The 27,636-nt window shown below is 51.1% G+C and overlaps 1 protein-coding gene across 1 annotated transcript in view; it reads left to right on the top strand.

Moving 5' to 3' along the window:
* The first annotated feature begins 1,755 nt into the window (after window positions 1-1,755).
* The window catches only part of Slc6a1 (solute carrier family 6 member 1), a 38,445-nt gene continuing 12,564 nt past the window's right edge, over window positions 1,756-27,636 (top strand). The window contains exons 1-10 of the mRNA XM_028788666.1: window positions 1,756-2,001; window positions 19,832-19,881; window positions 20,661-20,985; window positions 21,288-21,419; window positions 21,536-21,636; window positions 22,682-22,791; window positions 23,497-23,629; window positions 25,596-25,730; window positions 25,936-26,039; window positions 26,525-26,649. Coding sequence (XP_028644499.1) covers window positions 20,748-20,985; window positions 21,288-21,419; window positions 21,536-21,636; window positions 22,682-22,791; window positions 23,497-23,629; window positions 25,596-25,730; window positions 25,936-26,039; window positions 26,525-26,649 — 1,078 coding nt within the window. The 5' untranslated portion in view covers window positions 1,756-2,001; window positions 19,832-19,881; window positions 20,661-20,747. The remainder of the gene's footprint in view (window positions 2,002-19,831; window positions 19,882-20,660; window positions 20,986-21,287; window positions 21,420-21,535; window positions 21,637-22,681; window positions 22,792-23,496; window positions 23,630-25,595; window positions 25,731-25,935; window positions 26,040-26,524; window positions 26,650-27,636) is intronic.

The following is a 27,636-nucleotide window of genomic DNA, read 5'->3' as shown; positions in this document are numbered from 1 at the left end:
GGAGATGCAAGATTTTCTTCAGAAATCTGCAGACACCAGGCACACACAACTGAGCATACCCACAGACAAACATATAACATTAAAATGAGTTAATCTTTAAAAGAGACTAATTCGATTATTCAGAGAACCATTCTGCCTTCAGGTACGGCTGGATCAGAGGGCTCAAATAACTTCCATCCAACTACTGCCTCATTTCTGCCGTCCTCTATGTTCCCTTGTATTCAGGCAGGCTTCATTGCAGGCATGGCTGCCCCAGATTTAAAACCTGTTAGTGATGAAGACTTTTGGAAAAGGTCTTGGGCGGAGGTGCCATTGGCCTAACATCTGTCACTTGCCCTAGCTTTGAGGTGACATATCCTGACTGGTATGGCTCTAGTCACATTCATACTTGTGGACAGGAACTTTGTACCAAACATATGCTTGTGAGAAGTGGAGAGAAGACCCTAGAGTAAAAACTGAGCTCCTGAGACCGGAGGACAGTGAAATGATCATCACGCAAACAAAAGCATCCCCTCCCCTCGCTTCCCTAATCTTGCTCAGAACCACACCCACATTTCCTGACAGCTTTGTACATCCATCTGTGCAGAAATTTCCACCCCAGTGACACTATCATGAATGGACCTAACCCTCATCCCAACCTAGGCGGGGACCCTCATGGGTGGCCCTGGCAGAGCTCATCATTCTGGGCTCTCAAATGGTTATTGCAGGAAAGCCTGTTCCTTTCACTTGCCCCATAAGAAGAACTATGGCCTGTGTGTCTACCATTGTGTTCCTAAGCCCAGACCAGTGAGCTCACAGGAGCTCCAGAAAGATTCATCTGAAGTACACATAGCACTTGGTAACCAGTCAGGAGGCCAGAGAGCCCTAAACCTCGATGCTTGAAGTAAGTGTGGAGAAAGAGCCAGAAGCCAGGTAGCTTTTGGGTGTTAAGGCTAGAAACCCCAGGGTTGATGAAATTAGAGGATAGGAGGTCAGATATTGAATGCTAGACTCATGAACAGAAGCAAGAGGCCATTGAAACTGGAGAAAATCAATTCTTTCTGAGTCTTTGGGGAACGTGAAAAGGCAGGCATGGCTCTTTCCCCAAAGCCTCGATGGAAGGAGCCAGACGGTCTGGACTGGGGAAGAGGCAGCTAGAGCTGTCCAGGAGCAGAGGTGTTTTAGACAATCCCTCACACCTCAGAGCTGGAAACAGAACACCTAGGGTCCTTAGCCAACCCTTGAGTTTCCAGGTTGTGGTTTGCTGTACACACACACACACACACACACACACACACACTCCTCCATGACCAATCCTGCACTGACAGTCTTTCAGGTAGTAACTTTGTTTCCCACAGAAGGCAGCCAAAGACAGGAGAGGTAGGGAGGGGGCAAGAGTCCTGCCCAGCTCCCTCAATGCTTTCAAGAGAGAAGATGTGACAGAGCTAGAGAAACCAAGAGACCAATTAAGGTAGACCTTTGAGGCCAGGAGACTGAAGGAGGATGGATGTCAAAAAAAAGGGGGGGAGCAGGGATGGAAGAGAGAGGAGGGAAGAGAGAGGAGGGAAGAGAGGAGGGAGCAGGCAGAGAGAAGAGGCGGGCAGGGTCCTATAAAGGAGGGGCGCAGGGCAGAGGGAAAGAGGGTGCTAGTAGAGGGAGGAGGGGAGCAGGCAGAGAGGGGAGAGAAAGGGGGTAGGCGGAGGGAGGAGGAGGCAAGCAGAGGGAGGAGGGGAACAGGGCAGAAGAAGGAAGAGGGGAGAGAGAGCAGGGCAGAGGTAACTGGGAGAGAGGAGCAGGAACAGAAAAGGTGAAAAAAGAGAGATGGAGGCTGAAAGGTAGGGGCGGGCAAGACGCGGACAAGCCCCGCCCAGAGGGCGTGTCCTGACAGCCCCGCCCCCTCCACCCGCCCTGGGAGCCCTAGAGAGCTGAGAGGTTGCAGGCGAGCTGCGCGAGCCCAGGAGCCCAGGCGCCCGCGTCCTAGCGCGGCCGAGCCCGGAGCGGCCCGCGCAGCCCCGGCCGCAGGTAGGAAGGGATGCTGCCGTCGGGGCGCTGGGTGGAGGGTGGGACCCTAGGCTGCAGCGTCCCCCCCCCCTCCTTGCCTCAGGACGTGCGCCGGCTGCAGCCCAGGGATGCTCCGGAGGCGGGAGGGTCCCAGGAGGGTAGGTGCCGTCAATGTCCTGGTTCATTCCCTAGCGGATGGCGGGGTGCCCAGGAGAAAGCCAGACCAACCTGCGCCACGTCCCCAGTCTCCCCGTACCTCATTCACTAGTGGCGGGAGGATGGAGGGGTTGGGGACTACCCGAGGATGGAGACATCTCCTTTCCATCCCCGGGCAGCTCAAGATCTCAGGAAACCTTGGCTTTAAGAAAGCGCACAGCAGCTGGGGCTGAGCGCGCGTAAGCTGGCGCTGCTGCCCTGTTCACCTGAGAGAAGCCCAGTGCAAGAGGTGGGTCGGGCCAGGACTTCCCGTGGTTTGTCTTTCCCAGGTATTTATTCCTTCCTTTCTGTGACAATGACCACGGCTTCTCCACGCTCAGTCTCTCTGTACCCACCTACCCCATGGGTGACACCCACAGATGTCCCGTTCTGTGTTTGCTTTGGGCTTCCAACAAGAGACTCAGAATGGGCAGCTCTGTACGGAGCCAGTGTCCTCTCGAAACAGACCTGAGTCTCAAGGGGGAGGAAAAAAGAATTTTTAAAAGCCAGTTGATAAGACCAAGATACCTGTGGTCTACCGGCTGGACCGCCTGGCCACCCGCGAAGATCAGAGCTGAAAGGGATTGTGGCCACATGAGGGAAGGGACTGTGTCCTGCCGAGTGGAACTTGATGCTAGTCGCAGTTTTTCTATGGCAAACAGAGTGTGTGTTGGACAAAAGAAAAAAAAATGACGTGCTGAGTCCTGCCTATGTTCTCTGCTGTGAACTTTGGTGGAAATAGTGGAGCGTGCATACCCCAACTTCCAAATTGCAAAACAAAAGAGATCTGTGGGAATTCAGAGTGCCTAGCAGTCTTTCACCACCACAGTTCTGGAAATGATGGACCAGGTCCTAGTCAAAGCATCCTCAGACCTTCTTCCAAACAAAGGAGGGGGGGAAAAGTGGCCCTGGGAGGTGTAGATCCCTGCAGAGAAGAGAGAAAGAGGGAGCTTTCCCTAGAGCAGGAGGGCAAAATGGCTGAGCCTCCCTTGAGCCTCAGAAAGGAATTGCCAGGCAGGCAGCAAACAAAGAAAGCGCTCTGTCTCCAGCCAAGTGCTGGCTTGGTGGCCAGTGGCTAGAGGACAAACAGTGAGTCCCAGGCAGTGAGACACAGGCTGCCCTGTCCCCAGAGCTTCTGTGGAGTGGGGTTCCCTGAGAAAGGCACAGGAGACAGATGTCCACCACAGAGGAAGAGAAGGGTAATGGTCAGTCCCCAGTGGAAACCTTATTCCAGGGACCCCATTTGTTGAGACGGTCTCCTGGGTGAGGCTCTAACGAGGGGTCCAGAGGCCAAAGAATAGGCAGCTAAAAGGGTGAAGGCAAGGCTAAAGAAAGATATACATAACTCCACACTTGTGTCAGCCAAGTATTTGATATTCCTGGCAACCCAGGAGAAAGGGATGCAAATTTGTTTACCCTTGGCCCAGAACCCAGGAGGAACTCAATAGTGTTCCAGAATAAAGCCCACCTGGGTGGAAGGTGATTGCCTAATAATGGTCCAGCTAGCTGTGACCTGCCCTTATATCTACCTGTGTTGCTGAGGCAGGAAGGCTATAAAATGCTTTGTTCAAATCCACACTTGGGAATGAATGAATATGCCCTGGACTGGGTACTACTATTTCTTGGCCAGGTGACCTTGGCCAACTTCTGATTCCCTTTGGAAAGAAGAAATGGAATGTCAAAATCTTTTGGTGTGTCAAGCTTGTAATTTCTACCCTAACCTTGCACAACAGAAACTGCTCTAAACCGCACTTCTGAAGCGAAGAGAGGATGAGACAAAGAGGGAGAGCGACTTGTCCAAGGTCACACAACAAGGAGGAAGCAAGGCAACCCTAGGCTGCCATACCCTGGTCTCAGTCTTCACATCTGTAAAGTGGGATAGTCCAGGGAAGAGCAGTGACAGTGGGATTTCATGGTGGACAGTGAGTTAGTCCCTCTGGACCTGCTGTCAGAGAAATGGCTACTTCTCTTCCTTCCCAGCAAGGGGTACATCTACAGCAACATTAAATAAATCGTCTCCCACAGAAATACCATCCCTAGGATTGGCTGTGAGAGATTTCTCAGGTCAGTTGGAATTCAGATCTGTCTCTCCCTCCCTGTCTCTTGCTTGTTGGATGCCCGGCAGAGTGTCGACCCTAGGAAATCCAGACTTGGCCCCCATTTGCAGCACTCTGAATTCTGAAAGCTCCCACTACCTTGAGAATAGGCAGTATGCCCCGACATGGTGCGACAGGTGGCCCCTGATCCCAAGCTGTGCTGACCCAGCTCCCCTTCTCTCTCAATCCTGAAGCCAAACCAAGGAGAGAGCCCCTTTGCCTCCCTGCCTGGTCCTAAAATGGAAACGTGGCAACAGGGCCTGTCTGTGCCCAAATAGGAACTGTCTTTTTCACTCAACTCTGCAATGTCACCAATTTTTTACTTGGGGAACAGTGATCAGCCATCGTGGAGATGGAAATGACCTTAAAATGACTTCAAATGACCTTGAAATGACTTCATCTGCAAAGACTAGCTCCTCCCCCAGCTAATGAGAGCAGCCCCTCCCCCAGCTGATGAGGGCAGCCCCTCCCCCAGCTGATGAGGTCACCAAGTATCCTCTGCTCCAGAATTTGGCCACTTTTTTTCCTTTTTCTTTTTTGACAGCTTTGTCCTATTCTCGGAAAGTCATTCTTAGGTAGTGGAAGAGAGCTTGGCCCCCCGAGAGGGAAGAGGATGAGTGGTCACATTCTAATCCCAAAATAGGGCTTCCTAGGAGAGGTGTCTCTGTGAACTTGTTAGACTGTCCTCTACTCCAGACTGACTCTGAGCCCTCAGAGGCAGAAGGAGGCAGAGACAAGCCCACGCAGAACAGGCCCCCCATTTCCTGGTACAGGCAGTAGGTGTGAACACAAGCTGTGATGCTTGAACAAAGAGCTGGAATTCAGATGTAAACAGAGGAATGAATTCCAAGAACCCTTATCCCCACACCAGCATTGCAACTACAAAGACAACTGTCCTTGCCTGCTATACTTTTATGTCATTTAATTTGTATAAGCTCCTGTGAGCTGCGTATACCTGTCCTCATGTACATGTTGTAACAGAGGACAAGAAAATGGGTCTGAGTCAGTCCTCAGTCATAAAATCTCTAAGTTTCTTGCAGGTGATACCCGCTGCTGTGGAGCGCAGGCACAGCCCACTAGAGAAACTACAGGGTCTCCCAAGTGCATCCCCAGCACCGGAGCCCAAGCACAGCTTGAGAAGGCCAGGCAGTGGCCAGTGTAGTGGCTCTTGACTTAGGGGAAGCTAAAGTTTGGAGACCTCTGCCGTTATGATGCAGAACTGAGATTCTAGCTGAGGTCACCATCCTATCCCAACAGGTCCATGGCCTGCACTTCATTTATAGCTGGTATTGGTGGCCTGCACCCAGCCACCACCTTTCCCAAACTTCCAGGTGTCTCTTCATTTGTCCCCACCACTTCCCGGCTCAGGAAGCCACTGAGAGCAGCCCAAGGAAGCCATCAGTTCCGTTTACCGTGATCTGACATGACACAGAAAGTGGCATGCGATTCAATGTGAGCCGCCTGCAGCGAATGGACTTCTATTTTTATATTTCTCACAAATTGGAAATTACAAGGGGACCAGGTCTTGGAGAATGATTGGCGGTGGCACTCTGGAGGTGGGGGAGATGTGCAGCTGGGTGGAACGGAGCACATTAGGATGTTAGGCCCCCACAGCTGGCAAAGCGGCCCCAGGTTTCTGGGCCTGGGTATAGTCCTGACACAAAAGCAAGGTAGAGAAGGGAAGAACTGGTGGCTACTTGGGACAGTGACCCGCCACTCTGCTCACATGTCAGCTGACTGATGTCTGCAAGACCAGCATCTTGTGCCAGCTCTTGGGATAGCTGAGCCCTAGACAGAGACACATTCAAGGTCAGAGATGCCCTGGAAGGGACTGGCAGCAGGTTGCCTCCCTGGCCTTATTGCTTGAGAAGAGCACAGAGTGCGCGCAGGCAGCAGCAATAAGGAGGAGAGTGGAGACATTTGGAATCAATGCTTTGGTTGGTTATGCTGACCACATAACCCCTGGTTATCAGCATAGCACTTTAAAGTTTGTAAACAGTGCCCTTGCCGGTAGGATGGGGATGCAATCCAGGAGAAGAAAGCGAGGTCCTAGAGAAGAATCTTCCATCAACAGAAGAGAGTCTTTTAAAGCTGGGTTTCTAATCTGAATCTGAATGACCTTGACCTAGATGAGTTCTCTTTGCACGAGGGAGAGGATGCTCGCTCCTTCAAAGCCTTTTCTTTGTTGAGCCTGAACACAGATAGGATTACCTTTACTATCCTCATCTTTTGGGGAAACTGAGGCTCAGAGTGCTCTGATCTCTCACCCGTCCACTGGCTTCTCAGCCAATGTTTGTCCCCTTTCCTGAGCTATTTCTTCCTGAGAAGGAGCCTGGGGAAGCACCGTGCTGGCAGGAAAGGAACCCACAGCACCTGGAAACTGAGGTAGTGGATGACACAGGGGGTTCTCAGCCAGAGGCTGCGGAGGGAAGAGCCCTCCCTGGATTTGATTGAGACTTACCTAGGCTCTGGCCAGAACTTGTCATTATCTAGGTCATGTCCAGAGTTTAGAGTTCTAAAGTGTGATCCCTTGACCCCATCAGTAGCCAGACACTGAAGAGGAGATATGTGTGTCCTCAAACAGACCTGCATGGCACAGGTATGCTCATCTGAAGAAACTGGGGTGACATGAGTCACCCCCTACCTTTGTGAGGTTATACAGAGGGGCCTGTAGTCTCAGGAGCCAGGAACAATGTGGAAAACAATGTTCCTATGTGAGTCAGGTCACCTGAAGCCCACTGTCGGAGCATCATGTAACTGCCAGAATGCTCGGCACAGAGGGTCGGGCAGCAGGATACAGTATAGAACACTGGTCAGAATCACCTTTGAACACTTTCAATGCTGGCATATGTGACATCTTAGAGGTTTGGGACACTTGCCTCTGGGATGCAGTAGGTGAGGCAGGAGGCCACCCATCTGACCACTGCCCAAGGGCCTCCACCTCCAGGCCCTGGACAAGGCTGGGTGCGTCACTTCACCACTGGCTGTGGTGAATGCTCTCCCGAGCTCTGAGGCTGGGGGCAGGAATGGGTGTCCTGCTTGTAAGCTATGTCTGGGGAGGGAAGGGTTGCTAACGTCAAACCTGGTGTTTTTCCATGTTGTTCATTCAGTTCTTCAAAAAGCACCTGAGCAGAGATAAGGGTTCAAGGAGGCGACCACAGGAGACGGGGCTCATTCTTTGCCACTGCTGTGACTGTTTCCAAAGCTAGAGATCAAGGGCTCACTTGTAATGAGAGAGAGCGAGAGAGAGAGAGAGAGAGAGAGAGAGAGAGAGAGAGAGAGACAGAGAGACAGAGAGACAGAGAGACAGAGAGACAGAGAGAGACAGAGAGACTACCCACCCTACCCTCCCCCAATCCCAGCATCTATGGAGAAGGATTAGAAGGGAACATATAGATAGCAGTGTTTAAATGGAAAAAACCTGCCACAGAGGCACTGAATGGGTTTCTTCAGGAAGGAAGCACAGAATAAACACACGTGGTCATTTCCCCGTAGCCCCCATGCTGACTCTGTGATGTCATACTGAGCTAACTGCTGTACCAATGTCCTCTGTAAGGGAACAGAGGCACCAGAGCTGAAAGGTTGTCCCAGGTTCGTTCACAGACACATTACAGATCTTGGACCCCATCAAGTCTGTCTAGCATACCTGAGAAAGAAACGGAGCGCTACCTTCTGCCTGACTTTAGGCTTCATGGACTGTGGATAGTTCCTTCTCTGCACTGCTGAACAGCATAGACATCAGTTTGCTGGAGCTCATTCCTCAGGCTCTAGGCAGGCCTCGGGGAGGGGAGGTACCCACCCCACTTCCCTTTCACCCCCTTGAATTTCTCCACGACACCCTCCCGAGACTAATGGCTGGGTAAGATAAGCACTCTTTCTCCAAATGGCAGTGAATGGCAGTAATGACAGAGCAGATGTGGTACCGCTCATTTGCTAGGGCATTCAATGGAACTGTCGACCCAGGGACTTCAATAGTGGTGCAGGGCTGCCGACAGCCTGCTCAGAGCCATCATCCTGGGCCAGGGCAGAAACCCCCCTGCCCTTAGAGACTCGTTAGGTCCCAGAGGTAGCTGATTGTCCTTCCCAGGCTTGGGCTTCTTGGCTGCTCCTGGAACATCAATCCATAGTATCTTTGGGAGACTTTCCTGGAGGCTTTTGGGGACCTGAACACGTTAGCTACTGGGACAGGTATAAGCAATCGGCTCTATCAGATAGAATGTTGCACACGTACTGTGAGCTAGGTTCTGTGAAAGAAGAGCTGTTTGTTGTAGAAACTGCATCCTTTCAGGGACCCAGATCACCCTTCCTTCTCTCTCCCCATCATCTGTACGGTTTTTTAAGTGACAGCCAGAAGCCACAAGGCTGGGGATCATAGCAATAGGGGCTGAGAGTGGGTAGAGGTACAGGCAGCAGACAGGCCATTCTCCGTGTCTCATTGATTTAGCCTTCTTAGATAGTATGTTACTGGGTTCTGAGGACAATCTGGACTTTTCTCAGAATGAGGACTGTTTTGCCTCAGTTTGTCCATCTATAGAATAGGAATAAAGGGGGGATATGATGGCTGCTGGCAGAGCTGTACGTCCCAACCAGTCCTAACCCTAATGCTGGAGGATAAGGAAGATGGTTCAGTGTCTGGAGGTGACGCGTTAGAATTGGTTCAACAGAAGGGAGTGCCATCGCCCAAGACAGCTTCTAATTCACTCTTTAGTCTAAAATGTCATTCTCGCCTTCTGCACTGGTCCCCATTGGGGGCCCCTAGACCCAGAAGGCTACTTCTCACAATTTTGAAGTTAAAACCACAACCACACCCACTGCAAGTAGCCCCCTGTTACAGATGGATAAACTGAGGTCTAGACAGTTGTCCCAGTCACAACAGGTGCTAGGACCCAGAACTTCTCACCCAGTCTTGCTGCTCTTTCCCCTGCCCCAAGCCAGCCCAGCTTGACTGTTGAGAAATTATTAAATAGAGTTGGAGGAAGGACTCGGGTTGCCGTGACAACGGAGCATGTGTCCTCGGGAGATAATGGCATTGCACAAGGAGAGTGATGTGCGTGGAATGCTGATTCGGGAGCTTCTGGAGTGAGGGAGCCAGCGAGGGCGGAGGGCACGATGTCTAGGCATTAGGCTCCCCTAAAGCGTTCATGGGAACCTGGGGAGGGGAGATCAGGGATGTGCTCTCTGCAGAGATGCTGCTGCTGTTTCTTTCTTTCCCAGCCAACTCAGTTCACTGTCGTCCAGAGTTAGGCAAAGGGAAGGCAAATCGGAGGCTCAGGTCATTCCAGCAAGATGCGTAGCTGGGCCTTGGCCTCTTCCCATTCCAGGGAAAGCTTGGCATAGGGGACAGAAACTAACTGCTGGGGTCTCCAGAGGGGTGGTCTCAGGCTTCTACAGAACTCTTGTTTCCCCTGAGTGATAAGGACAATGAATGTGAAGACTCTGCTGGATAGCCAGGAACGGGTCAGCCCAAAGAAAGAGAAAACTACACACCCCAGAACCAAAGGCATCCATTTTGAAGTCAAAATCAAATTCTCCACTATATCTTTACTTTTATGGTCCTAGACAAGTCATGCATCTTTGATTCTCAGCATCCTCAGCTGGAAAAGGGGTGAGGGGGGGAGGGATGCCATTTCCCACTTCACAGGAGATTACAAGATGGTATACTGCATGGTAGGTGAAGCCACCAGCTAGTCCCAACTGGCTCCCTCGATAGCAGCCACCATCTGTCATTAGCCCAAGGAGCAAGGCCAGGAGCAGGGGTTGCTGCAGCCATCTGTGAAGTTGCAAGGATGAAAGTCGCTGAAGTCAGTGCAAGTGCACAAGATGCTTGTCCTCAGGCTTGGACAACAGTAGAACACACAAACGCCTCCATCCTTGGAAACAGACACAATGTTTTGCATGCTGCGTGCGCTGTGTCCCTAAAGATCTGTGAGCATGCCATCCAGGAGATGGGCTCTTTCCGCCAGCTGTGTAAATGACCACAGGCTGCAGAGCTTTACGGAAAACAGTCTCACCCCCTACCATTTAAGTGTCTCTCTCCTGAACAGCTGTAAAATGTATTTCCCTCCTGGATTGATCAAGGATCACAGACTGTGAGGGTAACACCTTGGAGGAACCCCAGAGTGCATGTTTGCATGCTGATAGGGATGTGAGCTGGCTGTCACCCCATTCCTTCTTGGAAATGGAAAGAGAGAGTGTGGATTTGGGCATGTGGCCATTTCAGAGGCGGGGGAGAGCTGCAAGTGCTCATAAAGGTAAAAGCAGGCGACCATTTTGTCTATGCTCATGAACCTATTTGAGCAGACCCAGTACTCGATAAGATGATATCCTGTTTGTGACTCCTCGACCGTTGCTGGCTGACAGGATGGCAGGTCCCTGCAGTCAGGAGAGGATCAAGGGACTCGCTCCGTGGTAATGAGTACTGTTCACCTTTAGTCCTGATTTTGGTAACATTCTAATTTTTTAGTTCACTGGAAGAGTTCAAAATGATCAACCTCTCCCTTACTTCCCCAGCTCCTTCCGTTACAAATTGTAATGTAAATATCTATGTTTTCCAACGGTCTTAGGTCACCTCTGTGAAAGGGTCATTCAACAACCTCTCCCCCCTCACACACCTCCCTGCAAAGGGATCACAACCCACATGTTGAGAAGCACTGGCCTAGAGTATTTTACAAGAATGTCAGAAAACTGTATTTTTAGAATTGACAAAGGGTCAGGTCTGGGATCTAATGCTGGTCGGTGTTGCCTGTAGCTGTGAACTCCTAACATCTTTTCTCCTGTTTCCCTACCATTATCTCAAAATATAAATGATGTCAGCCGTCAAGCCTTTTCTGTGTCCCAGGTACTCACCACACCTTACTCTCCAAAGAACAAGTCCTAAAATGAGATACTCTATTTGCCCAGAAAGCTTACGCGACTCACCTTTAACCCCACAGCACTCATCTCGAACTGTGACCCAAAAACAGGTTTCCTTGCTCCAAGAGCCTCTGTCCTGCTCTGTTCTCTCCAACGGAGTTTGTGCTACACATCTGATCATCCTCTGACCCCGAGCAGAAGTTCATAGGTTTGAGCTGACTTCATCCAGCCTGAGGAATCTGTTAGTCTCTATGCCATCTTCCGGGATTCTTGCTCTGTCAGCATTTTTACTTTATAGCATGGAGTGGAGACACACAGCATGAAATCCCTCTGAACGCAGATGTGCTGGCGAAAGTGAACCTCCGACAGAGTCTTTATAAATATAAAAGCAGCGTTAGGTCCCAGGTCCCGGAACCTGACCTGGAACCTCTGTCAGTCCTAAAATTACAGTCTCCCCTCAGTCTGATAAAATACTCTAGACCATTGGTTCTCAACCTGTGGGTTGCAACCCCCTGGTGGCGAGGGTTGGATGACCCTTTCACAGGAGTCAGCTGAGCTCATCGGAAAAACACAGATGTTTACGATTCATAGCAGTAGCAAAATTACAGTTATGAAGTAGTGGCGGGAATCATCTTATGGCTGGGGTCCCCTGCATTAGGAAGGTTGAGAACCACTGGTCTAGGCATTTCTTTTTACTCTGAGATCTTATGAAAAGAGGAATGAGATTTATAGTTTTCCAAATAGAAAGCAGAATTCTTCACACGCTTCCCTGAACTCCATCACCCCAAGACACTGCCAGAAAGGGCCACCTCTACCCTCCTCCTTTTACTGCCTCCCAGAGAAGCACTCTGCAGAGGGACCAGAATGGCACTGTGTACCCTGAGACTACAAATCAAAGGCCACCTGGGGCCAAGTAGTTACACAGGAGCGAGAGGCTCAATGACCAGGTCACAGAAATGCAGGGTCCAGCCCCCTCTCTAGAGGCTACAAATTCAAGTCTCAAAATTCTAATTAGGCATCATATAATGCAAACCTATTTAGCCAAACACCACTGGTTCTCGGGTGACCTTGCGTGACCTTGTTGCTGATGGTATACCTCTGGAAGGGCTGGATCAAGCCTGTGTCATTGTTGGGAGTGGAGTGACCCCAGTGTAGATGCTTGGCCAGGAACCCTGAAGCTGTTCCTGGTTACCTTCACTATTGAGCCATTTCAAGCTGGTGTCAGTTCTCCATGACACTTACTAGCCATGTGTTTAGTTCAGCAAGCCTTGAGAGATTTTTTATTTAAATTCCCTCCAAATTTGCATTCTGCTAACTCCCGTGGGAGTCTCCAGCATTCTGAAAGAGGCCAACTGGTTATTTAACCCCATGGGCTCTCACAGTGTGTTGGACAAGGCAGAGAGCCTTGTGAGAGAGGGCCAGGAGGCCACCCTGTCACTCACTTCCTGATCCCAGCTAATCCTTCCGGTGGGCTGAGCTCAGAGCCTTTGCTGGGGAAGTCTTGGAACCGAGGCCCTCCAGAGAACTAGCCTGTGTCACCACAGGCGGCCAGGAAAGGAGCTGAAGGAGCTGGGAGAACACCCACCCCTGGCTGACCCTGTGAGGTTGCCTTGTGTCCAGTGCAGGGCTGGATGGGCACAGGGCTGCCTGCGTGGAAGTCTGGGTAGGGAGGTTCACTCGGCACCCCAACCTAGTTAGGATCCACAAAAGAAATCAGTGGCCTCTACCCTGAGGCCAAGTTTGAATTCAGATCATTCCCCCTGAGTGACCTTGGGCTCCTCCAACCTCAGGTTGCTTCTGGTGAGTGTGTTCTCCCCCACTTCCCGGGTACTCACGGGTCTGTAGGACAGGAGACCTTTCTGTTCTCCCTTTCCTCCCTTTTCTCTCCCTCCCTTTATTTTCCTCCTCCTTGGCATTTTCTCTCCAGCCTCTACCTCCTCTGATTTTTCCTTCTTACCCCCCTCCTAACCCCCCACCCTCCTCACTCCTTCCTCCTTCACATCCATCCACTATGCCTCCCCACTCCCTTTTGAATCTAGGATGCTGCAGCTAGGGTGAGTGGGGTGACCAAGAGGCATCCTGAGATGGAACACTTGGGAGTCTATAGAACATGCTCAGGGCCAGTGAAGGGTGGGAGGATCCTGGATACATAAGAAACCACATCCAAAACACTGCATGTGGAGTTGGAGACAGCCCTGCAGCTACGCCACCGATTGTGGGCTCCTCCAACTGACCCCAGAAGGCTGGCATGGAGTGTTTATACCAGGGACAGCAGCAGTGCCACCCATCCAGCCTTCTGCCTTGTTTTCTGAGAGCCCCTTGTTAAACATTTGCCAGCACAACGCTGCTTTAGAGACACATGCTGTCTTTGGACCTTAAGGATGATACTCAAAAAGACATGCATGCATCCTGTGCTACTGTAGGGGTACTGTAGGGGAAACTGAGTCCCAACTATACAAAGCTGGTACCTCCCTTACAGGGATCAGGCAGTGGTCTCAAATTCCCTCACATCTCCCCATGTGCTGGTGGCCCTGTGTGCCAACCGAGAACTATGCTTAGGAGCTTGGGCATCCGATCTAACCACCCTCTCCTAGACTTTGGCAGGCTTTCCTTATCTGAGCTTCAGTTTCCACCTCTATGCAATGGGGATGTGGTAAAGGGAAATTAAGTGGTGCGTGAGATACACAGAACATATTAAACACACAGGAACCTTTAGTGGGTTGGATCTGCAGCTCCACTGCTGTATAAACACACCTTTCTGCACATAGGGCCCTGTACAGCAACTGGCTATGCCCAGGGAGAAATCCACAGTGTTGGTCCATCTGTGTTCATCTCTCGAATGCCCTGGGAACCCTGTAAGAGACTGCAGGTTCCATCTTGAATCTCATCCTCCAGTACCCAGCATGGGAGCTGGCTCACTGCATGCCAGGCAGATTAGATTGAAAATTGCCTCAACAAAATGAGGTGCACCACCAGACACTGTGGATAATTAGGTATCAGAACAGGGTTTGGCAGGATGCCTATGGTGTGATGGAGAGAGAGCGAGGAGGCTAGGGTCACTGGAAAGCACAGCCTTGCGCCTCTGCCGCTTACACACAGAAGGAAACCACGGCACAGAGAGGGCAAGGTGTTGGCTCAAGGCTACACAGCTAGTGAGACATGAGCTCAGTGATCCCCATGGCTGCCCAGGTTGTATCTGTAGTGAGCCTAGAGCCAGGGGAGAAACTCTTATTAGATCCCGGGCCTCCCAGTCCAATGAGGACTGCTGGCCAGACTGTCAGGTTAGCCCTGGGGAGCTCTTAGTGCGTCCCTGCCCCAACAGTCTTCTGTGCAGCCCATCGAACAGCCATAGGCAGATGTGGTCTCTTAGGTTCCTTCAAAGAGCAACAGGACATATCCTTGGAGGCTAGTCCTGGTGGAAGCTACCTGCTGGGGACAGGCCACATACCAAAGGTAGGATTGGGAGTCCCTCTCAAAGCTAGCAAAATGGAGAAGTTAGCAATATGGCCAGAAGCATTCAAATCTTGACACCCGGCTCCTGGCTAGGAGACCTTGGCAAGTCACTTTGCCTCTCTGTGCCTCAGTTTATGCTTCTGTGAAATGGGACTGTTGCTAATTGATAGCTTAATAGTTATTCAGGGCAGCCACAGTTGTTGTATGTTTGATGTTCTCACCTAGGGTGTTGGGTACCTTCAGCTGCTTTCTCCCTGGAAGGCCAGAGCCTCAGTTTCCTTTTCCTTTTACCTAGGCAACTTCATCTCTCGGTAGCCCCAGCTCTCCCACTGTGGCCATACCAACTGGGATGAACTCTGGTGCCAGGAGGCCTAAAGTCTCAGAGAATTTACCCAGGCCTGATCCCAGGATGCAAAAGCTAAGGGAGGAAGTAGGTCAGGCTCTGACTCCAGGGCCCAGGATAAGCTCTGGGTGACCTGGGACAGGTTGTTTGACCTCTTCAAGCATCATGGCATCATGTCATCATGTCTGCAAGATGGAACTACTGACCATGTGGCTTTGGCACTTCATACTCTTCCCTGGTCCAGTTATGAAGCTGGGAACTTCACCTCTTTGTGAGGGTTCTGTTGATCCCTGAGTAAAGAACTTACTGAACCAGCCGGGTGGGATGCTGGGAGAGCCTAGCATCTGGTACTTTCTAATGAGAACTGCAGCTAGGACTGCTGCTGACCTTGGGGTAAGGTGAGGCGTCAAAAGATTTGCAGGTCCCGAGTGAGTGTGGAGAGTACAAAGAGTGGCAAGATAAAGTTACCCTTGTGCTGTGTGATCCTGAGCTCATGTCAGCCTTCTCTGAGTCTTGTGCACGTATATAGATGTGGTACAGAACCAACCTATGCTAGTAAGGGGCTTTCTTTGGTCCCCTGAAATGTTCAAGAACGGGGCCTGCTTTAGATGTCCAGCTGGACAGTCCTGTCAATCTTACCCAAAGCGGCCCCTTTTCCATGAACATCTGTCAACTTCCAGGACTCCACCTCCCTCTGGCCTCTCTTCCCTGGGCTAGCTGTCATCGCTAGTTGCTCTCTGTGACAGAGTGTGTATACAGCTGATCATCTCTGCATGGCAGCTGGAACTGCCCCTTACTGGAACATCCTGTGTGTTCTGGCTTTGATTCCCATTGCATTCTTGAAGCCTGAGGCCATCCCAAGCCAAATATACCAACTAACCACCCTGAAGGGATCAGATGGGAAGCCATGCCCACAAAATGTGAGGTCCCTACCTCACAGCTTCAAGGCCCAGCACACCTAAGTCACACTACCTAGTCTCAGTGGACACTGCTGCTAGCAGAGCCACTCTTGCATGCAAGGCGGGAACTGCAAAGCCCTCTGAGACCCCTTCTGACTGCAGCCTTGGGGTGGCAGGCCTCAGTGTCCTTCTCTATCTGGGGAATATAGTAACTCTCAGCATATGTAGCTGCAATCACTCTGGGCACTAGAACTCCTGTGACATGCCTGGAACACAGTAGGCACCCAATAAATGCAGTGCTTCTGTGAAAGGCTTCATGCACAGGGACTTGGGTACACAGCAGATGTCCCAAGGGTGGGCCTAGCATTTCCCTCTCAATTGGATAATAAAATGCATTGTTTCCTCTTGGCACTTAGCCAAACCCAATATTAATTCCTTTCTTGAACCATCACAGTTCTGAAAGAGATAAAAGCAAGTGGGGCCATTACAGCTGCTACAAGCCTCTGCCATCCCAGTAATTACTGAGCGGAGGGGAGGGAGCAAGAGGAAGCAGCAGTGCGCCTAGCCAGGGTGGGAGGGAGGGAGAAGGGGGTGAGGGAAGGAAGAATAAAGGGGGAGAGGGGAGGGAGAAAGGAGGAGTGAGGAGAGTGGCAAGCAGGAGCAGAATTCAGGCCAAGCCTGTTGCTCTGCCTCCTCCAACCCACAACTCATGTGCTGGGACAATGGCACCCCTGACTGTCAAGCCCTGGCTTCTCAGCCTCTGCCCATTTTCCACCCACAGGACCACAGCAGGCCCTCTGAAGCGATGAGACAGAGGGAGATTGTCCCTCGGGGTCCCCCTGCACTCCTGTCTTCCACAGCTGGCCACTGGTTCAGTGCTGGGCTGCCCATCTACCGGCCACCAGCAGGCTTCAAGGCCCTGCTCCAGGGTAGAGCCCCAGTGCCCCAGTGGCCAAGACCAAGTCCTCATGTCTCTCTTGGACTCTGTTTCCCAAGAGTGTCTCTGCTTCTGCTCCTGACCCTTGGAAATATTTGTCACAGCTAGTGTGAGATCCAGAAGCATGAGATAGCTTTGCCCATTTAAGATACAAAAATAGGCTTTGGCCTCTGAGACTCCGTGTGATGTGACCCTTGTCACCCCTCCACCTGGATCTGTTCCCTTCCAGCCCTCTCTGCTGTCTTTCAAACACCAAGCTCTCTGTCCTACCTTGAGGTCTTTGCATTGCTTTCCCACTGCTTAAAACATTGTGTCCTAAAGTGTCACATTTTCGACTTCTAATTCAAACTGAATCTTCTTGTTGTTCTGGCCAAATAAAACAAGCCCAAGGGCTACTTCTGACCTATTTGCCATGTCTGATCTAGAGCTTCCAGCTCTGCACTCCTTCCTTACAAAGTGTCTCTGGCTGAGAGACCTGCAGATCTCTGTGCACTTTAGCTGAGTTTATGTCAGTGGCATTAAGACTTGGTCACGGAACCACACTAAGGAAGGATGGGCCATCACTGAGACTCACCACTCTTCCATCTGGTCTCTTTCATTAACTCCATCCTCTTCAAGGCCTCTAAGTGAGTCTTCTGTTTGCCTAGTTATCTTTCTTGTGACCAGTCCTTACATACGTTACCCCAGGCTTGCTCGCGTCTCAGCCTCTGACAGGAACGAGCTGGATCTTGTTCTCTTTGGGCTGGGGAGAAGACACACAGCAAAGGGTCTCATGTGTTTACACCTGATGTACCTCTTTAGGACTGACAGATTGACACTCTGGGGCCAGAGTCCCAGTATCCCTGTGATATCCCTGCTGGTATATTCCCACAAAGCTGTAGCCAGGAGTGCTGGGTGGTAAATGTTCATATAGTGCCTGAGATTTCCTGAGGCCCTGTCAGCCAGTGCTGGAGTTATCCTGCATACCTATCTATGTGCCTGACCTTGTTCTCATCCCCCATTTATCCGGATAGGGGTCAGACAGCAGAGGTAGCTCACCCTGCATTAGCAGGTGCTGGAGATTAGCCAAGGTCAGCTCAAGACTAAAGTGGCTTTGGTGCAAGGCAAGTCCAAGTCTGCATCTTGGATCTTCTCTGGGCATCAGTTCCATCACACCGGCCCCTTTTGATTATTCCCAGACATAGACATGAAATTACAGCTCTTGGCTCTGCAGCTCTTTCTCGGATGCTGCAGGTGTTCGGCTGCATCCAGACATATATTTCTTGAAAACAGAAATGACAGCCTGGCTCCCTCAGGGCCAGCTCTTCCAAGTGGCCCTGCCTGGGACCCCTGGGTTGGATCTGAGGACTGTGGACTGCCTTTCCTGAGGATCAAGAAGTCTTAGAGCAAGCTGCATGTGACCATGGGGAAGACCTTGTCCATCAGTGCTTCTGTCATAGAATGCCACAGACCAGTGATGGAGAATGGCTGGGGGCTCGTGGTTCTGGAAGCTGAGCAACTACGGGAGATTAGAGGCGTCGGATAGGCCTTCTCCTTGAATCTCCCTGAGATAGGGCACGAGAAAGGCCTAAAAAGTGGAACTTACTTTTTTAACAACCTGCTCCATTGATAACGAGTCCCGCCTCACTATCAACATGCCCTCTGAAGTGTCTCATTCAAGACATGGTAATGGACACCTAATGGCATTACAGAGCAGAATAGCTGCGCTAAAGAAAGCCTGGAAATACGAGCTAGATCATCAGCAACATACCTCCTTCCTTCTCAACAGCCAGCTCTCTGTGCCACACTGAGTACAGCCCATGCCGCCGCTGACTCTCCAAGAATCTTCTCACACCAAAATCCTAGGGAAGGAATCTGATTGGCTAGCTTTGGTCACGTGGCCAGACTGGCACGAGGTGATTGGCTCATTATGAATAAATATGGCAGCTGGAGCCTACTGGGATAGAGAGTGGGACAAGCGAGGACACTGTGGCCACAAAAGCTAGCACATTTGTCTGTCTCGCCTGAGTCGGCAGTCTGTATATCCTGATTCCGAAGCAGGCCCTATCTTTCACTTCCTGTTCTCTCCGTCCTGGAGGGGGACAGGCTGCCTCTACCTGAGGCCACAGTTCTCCCTAATGCAACCAGGCCCGGCCAGAATGGAGATAGTCATTCAGGACAAGCCTACCACTATGCAGGAGGCTCAAACTGTGCCGGCCACCTTGAGGAGGAGAAGCAGGAGTGGCCGTGAAGTATTCCCATGAGGAGGACACGTGGTGCTGGGTAACAGGCTGCATGCGAGGGGCTGAAGGCCGTACACCACACACCAGGCATCTGGGGCAGATCCCAGGCACAATGCCCATGCCACCCATGGCTTTTGCTTATCTCCTATGTGGGGGCCACAGAGCAGCACTTCTTCCCTATGTTCCAGATTGTTCCGAGGGTTCCATAAGTTTAGTGTCGTTTTATTGAACACCTTCTATAGAATGTTCTAGAAAAGAGTTGATACAAAAGAAAACAACTTCCGTGACCATCTGTTTACATATTTAGGGGGCAGAACCTTAAGTAGGACACCTGAAGAAGAATTCTTTTCCAAATCCACCTTCCTTGCTATAAAATACAGGGCTCTTCTCTCTGCTATGACATCAGCTTTTTGTTTGTTTGTTTGTTTGTTTGTTTGTTTTTGTTTTTTAAAAAATAACATTTCTACAAGTTTATAAGGAGGATGGAGAACAATAGAATAAACTTTAATTTTGCATATTAAAAAAGAAAAGATTAGCCCAGTTCGTGGCTCCCAACATGCCCCAAGTGTTGTCCTACCCCGGCTCCTCTTTTCCTGTTGATAAAATTATGGAACACCCTGCCCATCGCCACAGCTGTCCCACACAGCTCATCCTGCATGTCTCCGCATCGGCAGGCCAGTGCCATGCTGCATGGACTCACCGCAGTCACTCTGGCTGGGGACGCTCTGCAGTCGCAGGCACTGCCTGTGTCCCAGCTGCTCCCCCCTGCTTTTTGCCCCCTGCTGACAGTTGAGCCCCATCTGGTATAGCCTGCCCATTCACCTCCCTGCCCTTCTCCCCACTCTGTTCTGCAGGCTCTCCGGAGAAAGCCTTTAAGAGAAGACCCCTAGCAGAGAACTATTAGGTAAGATAAGCAGCCAGCTGACGAATCACACCCTGGCAGCCCCAAAAGCTGAGTTTGCTGCAACTTGGCAAAGCCAGAAGAGACCAGCCCCACTGGATAGATGGGAAAACTGAGCAACCATAGGGATGGCTGAGTCAGTAAAATTCATCAACATAAGGCTCTGGGTTTGATCCCCAGCACCAATGTAAAAGGCCAGGCATGGCCACATGGCCTGCAACCCCAGCACTAGGAGGAGTAGAGATAAAAAGATTGCCCGAGCTTGCTGACAGCTGGTGTAGCTGAAAGAATCATGTTCTCTAGGTTCAAGAGAGACCACATCACAAGTGACCACGACTGGGGGTGATAGAGGTGGAGCCCCTGTAGCCTCCTTTGGCATCTCTGTGCATTCTCAGATGTGCTTGTGTTTCCCACACTCAGCCAGGTGTGGGAGTGTACACTTGTAATCTCAGCACTGAGGAGGCAGAGACAGGAGGATCCCCAGGACTTACTGGCCAGCCAGCCCAGCCTATACTGTGAGTTCTGGGCCAGCAAAAGACATGGTCTCAGAAATAATGGACAGCTGCTGAGGAATGGCACCCAAGGTTGACCCCTGTCCCATATATATGGGACACACACACAAAAGACAGAATCAGCAGGAGTTGTTAAATCCAGTACTAAGTACTAGTCCTAGTACTAAGTACTAGTACTCAGTTGGTAAAAGAGAACTGACCTGAAGGCAGTTTCACATCTATGCTACCTCTTTAACTATAACCCACTCTGTCCTCCCACAGCAATCCCAGGCCGCAAAGCTGCTGTCCACGTGGACTGGAGCTGACATCACACGCCCACCCACCAGGATCCCCACTGCCAAATTTGTACTCCGAGACATGGCAACTGACAACAGCAAGGTGGCTGATGGGCAGATCTCTACCGAGGTCAGCGAGACCCCTGTGGCCAGTGACAAGCCCAAAACTCTGGTAGTCAAGGTGCAGAAGAAGGCAGGGGACCTCCCTGACCGGGACACATGGAAGGGACGCTTCGACTTCCTCATGTCCTGCGTGGGCTACGCCATCGGCCTGGGCAATGTGTGGAGGTTCCCTTACCTCTGCGGGAAAAATGGTGGTGGTAGGTGGCCACCTGGTGACCTTGGGACCAGGTCTTTGCATCTTCCGGGTCTACCTTGAGGGAAGGGAGGATCTTGGAGAGCAAGCCCTATTTGTAACCCTTTGTCCTCTCTTCAAGAGTCCCCAGTGACAGTTGTCTGTGTCAGTGATGTCACAACTACTGTATCTTTTGCATTTTGAATGAAGGACACCTTTGGACCTGGCCCTGGATACTGCTTTCCAGACAGGACACATGGGAATGGTGGGTGGGACCCCAAAACTGCTGGGGATAGTCAGGGTCATGAGTGTGTCTCTCTTCTCCAGGGGCCTTCCTAATCCCATATTTCCTGACACTGATCTTTGCGGGTGTTCCTCTCTTCCTTTTGGAGTGTTCCCTAGGCCAATACACCTCCATTGGGGGCCTGGGTGTATGGAAGCTGGCCCCCATGTTCAAGGGTGAGTATGGGAGCTGGGCATATGTGGGGGGCCTCACCCAACATCCTCCAGGACAAGGAAGCTTTGAACCCATTTCTAAAGATGCAGCAGCAAACCCTGTATGTGTTCCTCCCCAGGTGTGGGCCTCGCGGCAGCTGTGCTGTCCTTCTGGCTTAATATCTACTACATTGTCATCATCTCCTGGGCCATCTACTACCTGTACAACTCCTTCACCACGGTGAGTGGCTTCCAGGCAGCACCTACATGAGCTGTGGGAATCCCCAGTGTGCTCACTGGGTCAGTCCTTGAATGAGGAATGAGAGTGTAGCTTGTCTCCTGTAGTGTCTTCCCTGACCAGCCATGTTGAGAGCCACAGTCTCATAACCCAGGCATCCCACAGCTGGACCTGATAGCCATTTTGTATGGACTTGGCTAGTGTAAGTTTGAATGCTAACTCTACTGTCTATCAGCTGTGCAACTTCAGAAACCAGCTTTAGCTTCTCTGAGACCTCATTTATAAATGCGATCCAGCAATTCTGTTTCCACAGAAGCAAAAGCAGGGTCTCAGACACACGGAGGTCAATGCCCCTATGTTCACAGCATCATGTTTTACAAGAGCCATTCAGAAGCAACCCTGGGTCCCCAGGGAACACATGTGACTGCATACACATGTGTGTGGTGGAATACTATGCATCCTTAACAAAGGAAGAAACTCTGACCCATGTACTGTGGGTGTAAAATTTGAAGATGTTAAAGCCATCACAGAAAAAAGATACTGTGAGATCCTGCCTGCATGTGCTTCTTAAAGTGGTCGGATTCCTGGAGACAGGAGGCATCATGGGGGAGGCTGGGGGATGGGGAGTTAGTGAGTAAAGGAGACCAAGGTCCTAGAAAGAGCTGCTCTACACTACTGTGAGCTGAGCACGGAACAGTGGTCAGTTTTACATGATCTGTATTTGACCAGAAAGAGGAAGGAAACAAAAACTGAAACTCACTCCATAAATCATGTATAAAGACTCTAGAACCAGGCTGGACATCGGACAGACCCTGTCTGCTGGGGTCACCCCTGGGGACACAGGGTGGACACAGAAACTAGCTCTTGGAGGGGCAAGAGTTTAGATTTGGGTGGTGTGATCTTGTCTACCTGCCTCTGAGAGCTCTTGGGGAGAAGAGGTGGAAAGGTGGTTGTGAGCAGGCGTGTGGGGTGATGAGGGTGGGCTGGGTGAGTGGGGTCCTCTCTGGCCGGCTCCAGGGGCTGAGTGGGATCTATCTGTGACTTGCAGACCTTGCCATGGAAACAGTGTGACAACCCCTGGAACACTGACCACTGCTTCTCAAACTATAGCCTCGTCAATACCACCAACATGACCAGCGCTGTGGTGGAGTTCTGGGAGTGAGTGGGGGATGGGATGGGACTGGGGAGGGTGTGCCAGCTGGGGGGTGGCAGGTAACGTGGCTTTTCCTTCAGCTATTCATTCTTGAATGTTTCTTGAACACCTACTGTGTGCCAGAAACTGGGGATGCCAATAAACAGTGACAGTAGCAGGTGACTCATATTGGCAGGAAGACATTCAGGGTATGGGAAGTGGCCAGGACAAGCCTGCAGGAGAATGAGGCTGCCTACTATGACAGGTGTGATCAGGGAGTCAGTGGTACTGAGTCAGTAGGAAGGAATATATGTGTAGGCACAGTGATGGGGGCAGCTACAGAGGGTGCCCAGTGAGGGATTGTGCTGAGAGGCAAGGGTGAGCTGTGGATGTTGGGTAGTCTTGGTCATCTGTTCTCCAGACTCAGACAAGAAGATCCTGTATGCTACACGGTCTCAGGCAGGAGAGGGACCACATAGTCCTATCTGGGACTTATGATTCCATGGGGCTGGGTAAGCAGAGCAGAGGAGAGGTGAAAGCCCAGGAGTTGCAGTTGACACCAACTACTGCAACTCTCCAGGGTGAGAGTCCCAGCTGACAGTCCCTCTCCAAATCACAAGGTCACAGTGTCACCAGGACACCCAGGGATATAGTATGATCTGTGTCAGAGCCATAGATACTCACCTCCTACTGGCCCTGTGTGACCCTTTCCTCCTTCCTCTGTCCCTCAGACGCAACATGCACCAGATGACGGATGGGTTAGACAAGCCAGGACAGATCCGCTGGCCGCTAGCCATCACACTGGCCATTGCCTGGGTGCTCGTGTATTTCTGCATCTGGAAGGGTGTTGGATGGACTGGAAAGGTAGGGACATGTGTGAATAACAGAGACACACAGGAGAAGGGGCAAGTCTATAGGTGGAGGTGGGTCCTGGACCAGGGCCCATGAGTCCCATGTGTTCCATCTAACTTGAGTTAAAGTCCTTTCAGCTCTCCGTGCCTGAGCTCATTCTTGTGAAATGAGATGAGCCAGTGTCAAGCTCACAGATGCCACTGGGCTTAATGGAGTGATAGCCAGATGGCAGGGGTTGCTCCAGGACCACTGGACCTGGCGCTTGTTCTGTAATCACCCTGTGTCCAGTACAGGGACCCAGAGGTGCCATCTTCTATCTTGACCCATGGATGAAGGGATGGGTGGTAGATTCCTGCATCACTGTATCATTTGGGGATATTGACCCATCCATTATTGCTGTCCTTCAGTAAGTTTCTATTGAAAACCTACTGTGTGCTCAGCATCCTGCTAAGCATGTAGACTAGAGAAATACTGACAGCAACTATGTGTTAGGCATGGCATGTGTCCTTGTACAACAACCTGTCTGCTCACTGAGAATGAAGATCATACCCATGTGCTAGACAAACAAAAATAAGGCTCAGAGAAGGTAAGAAATCATTCAAAGTCACACTGATGATTAAGTCTTTTTTTTTAGGTTGGTTTCTTTATAGTTTGTGGCTGGTTTTTCTATTATGGAGGATCTCCGAGTCCAATAAGTGGGGTCATATCAGACTTTGGGTCAGCCAAAGTCACAAAGAAGCACAGTGTGCAGTCCAGTTCCTTAGTGATGGGTCTGACAGAAGACAAAGTTTAAACATATTCTGTGCAGCCACACAGAGGTCACCATGCCCTTCCATCTGCAGTTCCGTTTCCAGAAGGTTCTTAAGCAACATAGGTCACAGGCTTGGAGAAGTTGGTGGTTTTAGATTCAGTAATTGCACAGCTGGAAGTTTCCCCAAGCATGGAATGGCACTTTTTCTGGATAAAGATCTGTATACAGACTTGCATTTAGCGGGGAAGCTGTAGGGGAGAGCCGGCACCTCCCAAAGGACATTCTGTAATTAAAGATCATTTTCTTCATGAGACAGGGAAGCAGCATTTAGGATCAAGCTTGGGCAGTGGGGTTTTTGTTTGTTGGTTGGTTTTGTTTTTTTTGTTTTGTTTTGTTTTTTTGCATTTGAGCCCTTTTGCAAGGACTTATGGTCAGCCATACAGAAAAATTGAGAACCAAAATGTTATGTGATTGTCAGACACCTACCAAGAGTCCACTGAATCCTGTAGACTGTCCTAAGCATTGGAAGAACAAAGATATCAGCCATGTGGGACTTGTCCCTCATGTAACCAGTAGGAGCTGTCTATGGGACATTGTGTGCATGTCCAAGCTGACTTTAAACTCTCCCTGTTACCATTTGTGTCACTCAGATGTAGAAATTAAAAGAAAAATAGAGATGGGGGCTGGGCATAGTAGCACACATCTCTAATCTCAGCATTGCAGATGTAAGTAAGTGGCTCTGTGCATTCCAGACCAGCCATGACTACATAATGAAACAAACAAACAAACAAACAAAAACTCCCCCAACCCAAAAATTAGAGCTCACTCCTGTAACCCAAACACTCAGAATGATGAGCTGGAGAATCACTGTGAGTTTGAGGCCAGCCCTGAGCTTCACAGAGAATTCTAAGCATGGGGCATGGCCTCTGGTTGGGACGGGGTGGGGGTGGGGGTAGGGAGTGTCTTCCCTCCCAGAACTGTGTATCTTCTTCCTTGCTTGGCCACAGACAGGCACTAGCCTCATACATCTGGGAGGAGAAGGGACAGAGGGTGGCTGACAGGAATGGGGCAGGGGAGGTGCTAGCCAGTGGTGAAGACTCCCGTGGAGGGGCTTCAGAAAGGTGGGAAGCCTACCAGGCTAGAAATCCAAGGATGGAGTGGTCCAGAAGGAGGAGGAACAGTTCTAGTGCTGCAGAGAGGGGCAGCCCTACTGTCGTTTGCTTCTAGGTGGTCTACTTCTCAGCCACGTACCCTTATATCATGCTCATCATCCTGTTCTTCCGTGGAGTGACGCTTCCTGGGGCCAAGGAAGGGATCCTCTTCTATATCACGCCCAACTTCCGAAAGCTGTCTGATTCTGAGGTGAGCATTTGCCTCGACCTACCCTGTCCCGCCTGCCCTCTCCGCTCCGCCCAAACGGGTTCTCAGGCTCAAGAGCATCCTACAGCTACTAGGTACCTGAGCAGGTTGGATGGAGCAGATAACCCCTGAGGACTCCCAGGGGGCTGAGGTAGCGATGACAATTCTGTACTTGATCAGTTTTGAGGTTCTGTTCTTCTGCCCGCAGGTGTGGCTTGACGCTGCCACCCAGATCTTCTTCTCCTACGGGCTGGGCCTGGGGTCCCTGATTGCTCTGGGAAGTTACAACTCTTTCCACAACAATGTGTACAGGTGCGAGGGGGCGGGCTTTGAGGCTTCCTTCCTGACCACGCCCCTGACCATGCCTTCCTGGTGGAGGCACACTGAGGCCACGCCCCAGGCATGAATGCCAACCCCTAACCCCGCCTTCCTCCTCCCCCCTCCCCACCCCACCTCCGTGCCTACGCCAGTAATACACACTTATTTTCAGCACTTCCCCTTGTCACATGCTGAAGGCCATACACGCTCTTCATCTGAGACTACATCCCTCGGGGCAACCTGCATCTCCTCATCCTCTGTAGCCACGCCTACCCTATTAGGTCTCTCTTTACCTTCTTAGGAAACCCCTCCTTCCTCCTCTACCTTGCCTGGCTTGCTCTTGCCTTGCCATTCTAGAGCCTTCGGACCCTGTAGTTCCTCTTCTAGAACCTCTTTCCCTTCCCTCGGAGGTTACTGCCATCTGGTCCCACTCTCCTGTAGTTGTCCCCAATCGCCTCACCTGACCTCCTGTTCTTCAGAGACTCCATCATCGTTTGCTGCATCAACTCCTGCACCAGCATGTTTGCCGGCTTCGTCATCTTCTCCATCGTGGGCTTCATGGCTCATGTCACCAAGAGGTCTATAGCTGATGTGGCAGCCTCAGGTCAGCACTACCTGGGGAAGGCAGGACTTGCTATGATGATTGTGTGTGGTCATGAGGTGTGTGCATGTGGGCCCAGCTGGGCAATGGTCTCCATGATACAAAGCTCTCCAGGCTAGACTTTGGCCCTAGCTCCAAAAACATTGTCACTGTGTGGGTTGTGTCCACTCTACTCCCATGGCCACCAGTGTCAAAGCCAGGAAGATCTTCAGGCTCTGACCCCTTTTTTCTTGCCCTTTGGCTAGGGCAAGCCACAGCAGGATGGACTGTGTACCAGGCAGAAGCCCCTCAGGGAGGTGATGTGACTTGTCCCTTGGAGAACTGGGTTGATCATGTCAGAAATGCTCTTTGCTGAGGTTCCTATCTCACCTATAGGGGAATCCCTCCTTTAATTTCATTTTCCTGGGACTCTCTAGCCTCTTACTCCACCTCTCTGCCCCAGAGCCACACCAGAAAGATTACAGTATCCTCACAGGAGGCTTCCCCTGAACTCTTACACATCTCCTCTGGGGCCTCCAGATCCACCCTATCCCCACACAGGCATCCCACATCTGCTCCATCCCATAACTTCCTACCTTATGATGGGCTCAGCTGCCGAACAGAAGCCTCAGTCTCCTCCCACCCTCTTCCTTCGCCTCTCCACAAGCCTTTCAGGTCCAACATCTGTCCTCAACCACTCCCATCCTGCCTCTCTGCATGTGCACTGTCCCTGCCATTGGCCAGGTCCCCATGGTCCCTCGCTGGATGGTGGCCACAGCTCTGCACCACCTGTCTATCTTCCCTCAGGACTCTCATTGTTTCCTAGGGAATGACAGGGCACACACAAGGTTACCCAAAGAATGCACTGAGATCAAAATGAGCAAGTGATAGTGTGCTGGGTGCTGGGTGCGCTGTGTGTGCTGCTGTGTGTGCTGGGTGTGCTGCTGTGTGTGCTGGGTGTGCTGCTGTGTGTGCTGCTGTGTGTGCTGGGTGTGCTGCTGTGTGTGCTGT

Source organism: Grammomys surdaster, unplaced genomic scaffold (assembly GCF_004785775.1).
Source record: "Grammomys surdaster isolate TR1022 unplaced genomic scaffold, NIH_TR_1.0 125756, whole genome shotgun sequence".
In the NCBI taxonomy this organism is placed as follows: Eukaryota; Metazoa; Chordata; class Mammalia; order Rodentia; family Muridae; genus Grammomys; species Grammomys surdaster.
This window is presented reverse-complemented; position numbering and strand designations above follow the sequence as displayed.